The sequence below is a fragment of the Elephantulus edwardii genome, unplaced genomic scaffold (assembly GCF_000299155.1).
Source record: "Elephantulus edwardii isolate Elephantulus edwardi_28Jun2011 unplaced genomic scaffold, EleEdw1.0 scaffold00066, whole genome shotgun sequence".
NCBI classification, from domain to species: Eukaryota; Metazoa; Chordata; class Mammalia; order Macroscelidea; family Macroscelididae; genus Elephantulus; species Elephantulus edwardii.
The window spans coordinates 7,811,409-7,816,966 of NW_006399816.1; the positions used below are offsets into that span (position 1 = coordinate 7,811,409).

At 55.4% G+C, this 5,558-nt stretch overlaps 1 protein-coding gene across 1 annotated transcript; it reads right to left on the reverse strand.

The window, feature by feature from the left end:
- Positions 1-3,765: 3,765 nt before the first annotated feature.
- ISLR (immunoglobulin superfamily containing leucine-rich repeat) lies at positions 3,766-5,052 on the reverse strand. The gene has a single exon (XM_006888392.1). The coding sequence runs from the start codon at positions 5,050-5,052 to the stop codon at positions 3,766-3,768; it is 1,287 nt and encodes a 428-aa protein (XP_006888454.1).
- Between the last annotated feature and the right edge of the window lie 506 nt (positions 5,053-5,558).

Consider the following 5,558-nt stretch of genomic DNA (forward strand, 5'->3'; position numbering starts at 1 on the left):
GGGCGGGAAGGCCAAATGACCCTGGCCTTGTCTATGGGGGAACCGCTCTCCCTTCACCCACCTTACTCCCTGCTCTCCAGGCTCAGCAGCCCCTCCACTTAGCTCCAGGTCTGCTGGCAGGTACCCCCAGAGCAGCCCCTCAGAAGGCACTGTGGTTAGGTGCAGGTCAACATTATGAGCCTTGAGAGGGCTCTGTTCTGCCTTTTAGGCATAAGTGAGCCAGCGGGGGCTCTGGAGAAAGCCGTTGGCTGTTTAGACAAAAGGTCTGGGAGCCAATATGGTCAGGGTGGTCTCCATGGGAAGGAGAGGGCCACTTCCAGGCTCCTCCTTGTTCCTCAGAGCTTCCCTGAAGCCTCCTCCAAACAGGCGTGTTGATCTGGGTTTTGGACAACCTCCGATTCCAGCTCAGCTGCACCTCAGCCCTGGGCCTCACCACCAGAGTACTGGATACGGCTTCCTTCTCCTCTTGATTCTCTTTCCTTTTCTGGAAAATGGTTGGAAGTCTCCTGGGCCTCCTGGCTGGCCAGGTACACTTAGGAGGGAGCTGTGAGTTCCTATAGGGCAGCAACTCAGAGCTCAACCCAGGCCTCACACCGAGTTGCTCACACTTGAGAGCCAGAGGGGGGGAAAAGTAGGGGTTTTTTTGTAGTTTTTATACTGTTAGGTATTATGAAAGAGGTTAGTGTGTTCTCTCTAATAAACTTGTTCCTGAGAAACAGTCTTCCTGACAGGGTGTATGTATGTGAAGGAAATTGGCCAGAGATGCGGGCTGTGAATATATGGAGTTTGGGCAGAGATGCAAGCCAGGCATTTATGGTTTTGGACAGAGGTGCAGACCATGCATATATGGGGTTCGGGGAGAGGTGTGGGACATGAACATATGGGGTTTAGGCATATGTTGGGCTGGGTGCTAGATGGGGGCAGAGTAGAATCTATATCATATCCCTCTGGGTGGAAAAAAGGGATGGACCCCTACGCCCACCCATGCATGGTAAGGATGTTGGTGTGGGAAGTAGTCCTCACTCGGGTCCTTAGGAAGAGGTCAGGTTTGGAGAGGAGAGAGGTCAGAAAGTACAACGAGGTAGCCCTGTGGGTGAGGTGTACGGTGGGGCCAGGCAGGAAGTGAAGGGCCAAGCATGCAAGAGAGGCAACTGAATGAGGATGCAGACTGGGCGGCTCTCACTGATCCTTCATGGAGCATCCAGGGCTGCAGGGGGCAGGGAAATGTGACTTGGAAAGAAATGTCTATACAATAAGAATAAGTAGACCCCATCACACCATCCTATTTTCTCTCCCACTCCACTGCAACCCTCAAGCACAGGGCCAGGAGCTCAAAACCACCTCAGAGGCTGCCTGGGAGAGCTGGCAGAGAAAGCAGGCTTCCATCCTTCTGCAGCCAATGAAAACAGTCTAAGGACCCAGATTCAGTCTCTGCCATCAACAAGGAACAGAGCACGCTAGTGTGGGCAGCCTAGACCACTGGAAACCCAAGGCTGTGTGAGTTCAGAGGAGTGTCTGTCTGGTTCAAGCTAGAGAAGGGAACCAAGGAAGGCCTCCTGGAAGAGGTGGTATCAGAGCTGAGTTTTCAAGACTGACCTACTAAGTGTGTGAAACAGGGAAGGGTGTCTAGGTTGAGGGAACAGCAGAAGAAGCAGCACAGAGGCATGAACTGTTGCTGAGCATTAAAAGAACAATAAACTAATATAAAATTTTTTTAAAATAAAAGAATAGGCAGATCTAAGAGCCTTGAGCTCAGATAACAGGGAGGGATGGGTGACATGTATGGATTCTGTCAGAGGAGTTGTGAATGATCCCATGAGAGACTCAAATTTCACCCTGAGACAGTGGGAGCCATGGAAGAATTTAGCTAGATAGTTCTGGACACAGCAGCTTCACATGTCATTCCCAGGATCATGTCTGAAATCTGGGACTAATGCTAAGAAGCCCAGCTTCCTGCAGCTGTGAAAGGGAGTAGAGACATCAGGGATCCCTGTGGGGTTAGAGTTACCCAGACTAAGACTATCAGAGCCCGTTGAACCTGAAGCACCACCTGCCCTACTCCATCATCTGTTTTCTAAGTTCATTGAAGCCCAGAAAAGGGCAGTGACTTACCCAAAATGCCACAGCAAAGAAGTCCTGCTTCTTCCAGTTGCTTCCCTGTGGACTCATTCTTGATACAACTGTTGATGACATCAGCTCAGCTTAAGGCTGCAAGCTCTGGGGTGAGGATGAGGGGCTGTTTGTGGACCAGGAGAGAAGGAGTGGGGGCTGGCTGGGAGCCAGCACTCACAGCTGCTATCCCAGACTCCTCGGGCCTCCCTGCTTCCGCTCTGCTGAGCTCAGCAGTCCTGAGAGCTCTGAGCAGAGGCTCTGAGCCTCTCCCATTGGGACATTGTCCCTCTTTGTCTCACTGCCAGTCTTGGAAGGCATGGGGTAGAGGGAGGTGAGACCCCTCTGCTCTAGCAGCCCTCAGGTTTCTGGGCACATTCACACACTTCCATTCTGAGACTCACAGCCTTCTGTCTTCCTTCCCCATGGTAAAAAAGACCCCTGTGGGAATCTGCAGGCCTAGTATGGGCTTCACTCAGAAAATGCCATTTTTTCCCTTTATAATAAACTAAAGGGTAAATCTGACAACTTTCTTCCAGCCTTCATCCTCAAACATATTCTTGGTTTCCCCAAGGCCTTCTCATCTTTCCCCACTCTCCCCCATTCCACATCCCTCCCCTTGGACTTTCTGTCCCCTTCCTCTCCAATTCTAATAACGCCTCTGGCAGCAGGACACATTAGGAAGAGCCAAGACTCCCTCACTTCTGTTCTCCCCTCCCCTTCCAAATGCCCCTGGGCCACTGCTGGACTGAAGCCCTGTCCTGGACAGCCCCAGATCCCGGAGAAGTTCATGCTGTGGCTTTCAGGTGTCCTGTCCCTCATTTGTCCTATGTGTAAGGGAAGGGAATGCCTATGGCTCAGCTCCCCACAAACCCAGCCCCTAACCCTTATGCTAAGAAAGCCTTGTTGTGAATTGGGGTAGAAACCTGAGGGAGCCCCCAGCCCTAGCTCCTTCTGTGTGTCCCAGGCCTTGGGACAATGAATGGGGAGACAGCTAGCTGCCCAGATTTCCAGCCCCCAATCCTATCCCCACTAGAGGACTCCTAGCTTCAGATACAACTCCAAGCTGACACAGGGAGCATTAAAAATGCTGTTTATTTCTCAACTGCCCCAGGCTGGCTGGTCTCCTCAGAGATGCAGGCTACAGATGTGTGCTTAGAAAGAAAAGGGGCAGGTATCCAGGTCAAAGGCTAAGGAAGAAGGCCACCCTGGTCCTCCCATCCATTCCGAGCTAAGCAGCGATGCCAAGGAGCTGGAGTGGGTCACCACGCCGCCCCCTCCATCCCTCCGTCCTGTGCCCTGCCTGCTGCAGTGACCTCTACCAGTCTGGGATCCACCACTGAGGGTTCATCCAGTTGGGTGAAGGCACCACCATTTGCATGCTGCCCTGACAAGGAGCCCAGGCAATGTTGTTAGCAGCACTTAACACCACAGACAGCGGCTTATGGGGTCTAAGTCAATCCTAGTCACTAGCTTTAAGCAAGACTAGAAATGAGGATTGGTGAATGTTCTGGAAGAGATTAGAAATCGGAAGTAGGAAGAGGTGCCATTTTCCTCGCAGTCCCCGGGAGATGCCAGCTCCAGGGCCTTCAGGCACTTACAAGGAACACTGACAGGGCCAAGGGAGAAGTTAGGGAGGCTAGGGTCAGGGGGAGGCTAGATGGAGGCAAGGACAAGGAGGAGGAGGCTTTGGGCCAGAAGGAGCAGGCTGGTCACCTGCTGTCCAGGGCCCACCCTTGCCACGACTGCTGCCTCTGGACTCCCGGCCCGGCTGAGGTAGATGATGACCACATTGTCCTCGGGGCCCGAGGGCTGCACCTCATTGTCAATGGTGTAGCAGCCCTTGCCTTCGGCCCCTTTGCTGTGAAACCTGTGACCCAGCGCATCCTCACCACCCTCACCTGGAGTGGCCAGCGCCACATTTACTGAGCTCTCAGCACTGCCCAGCTCGTTGGTGGCCAGGCAGCTGTAGGTGCCCTCCTCCAGCTTACCAAAGTCTGGGATGAGCAGGCTGCCGTTGGCGAAGGCCTGGAAGCGGGGCTTGCCACTGGCTGCCGGAGTTCCAGCAGGTGCCCGCCCGTCTGCGCCCACATTGGGGCTGGCGATCTCCACGGTGCCCCCAGGTGTCTGGATGTGCCAGTGCAGTTGGGGTGCTGGCTGTCCATCCACATCACAGTGGAGCGCCAGCACAAAGCCTGGCCGCAGCTCTGCCCCGTCCTGGCTGGGCTGGTAGGTGAGCTGCACCGAGGGTGCCGAGCACGGCAGTGGTGGCAGTCGGCTCAGTGGGGTCCCCTTGAGGACGTGCGGGGAAGTGCAGGCAATGTTGTTCTGCTCCGGGATGGACACTGCAGTGGCCAGGGCCCACGTCTTGAGCCACACGAGGCCACAGGTGCAGTCAAAGGGGTTATCGTTGATCTGCAGGTGGGACAGCGCAGTGAGTGGGGTGAAGGTGCCCTCGGCCAGCGTGTGGAGGCAGTTGTGGTTAAGCTGCAGGGAGCGCAGAGCGCTCAGGCTGCGGAAGGCATCTCTGGGAATAAAGGCCAGCTCATTGTTGTCCATCTTGAGCAATTGCAGGGCACTGAGGTTGTGCAAGTCGCTCCAGGCAAAGTCAGAGATGAGGTTGTGACTGAGGTCCAGGCTCTTGAGCTGGCCCAGAGAGGACAGGGCCCCGGCCGCCACCGTGCGAATCTCATTGTGCGCCAGCCATAGTGACTGCAGCAGAGGCACCTCCTCGAAGGCACCCCCTGGTAAGCTCTGAAGACGGTTGGCAGACAGGCTCAACGTGGTCACATTGGCGGGGAAGCCAGTGGGCACAGCTTCCAGGTCTCGGTAGGCACAGTCAGCAATCTGGAAGCCATACTTTTCCCCACAGTCACAGGGCTCCGGACAGGCCTGCCCCAGGCCCAGAAGAACCGCCCAACACAGCAGATGCAGCTTCTGCATTGTACCTCCTGTGGAGAAGGGCATGCCATCCATGTGATCCTGAGGGTCCGGGGGAGCGGCTCGTCTCTCCCAGGATCCCCAGACTTTCCCCACCAGGAAACCAGGAAGCCCTGTCCCATATAACCCAACTTAGGCCCGCAGTACACTACTCCCAGATTTCACAGAGGGAAGAACTGAGGCCCGGAGAAGGACTGGGACTTGCCCGATTCCGTGGCCAGACAGCGTGACAGCAAGGCGGTGAGGACCCCAGCTCTTCTCTGAGCAGAGCGCTCGCCCTGCCTCAGCCTGTTCTTAGCTGACTTTATGACTTGAAATCTGTTTTCCAGCCGCTCCTACCACACCCCCAGCACTTCCCTACCCTAGCACTTCACAGAACCTCCCTTCTGCCTCCCCCACATCCTAGCTGAGGTCCCGCCTCCAGAGCCCCCCATAGGTATGCTCTGCCCTGGCCCGGACAAGGCCCCTTATGCAGTGCACACCACCCCCACCCGCCCTGCCCGCCCCCT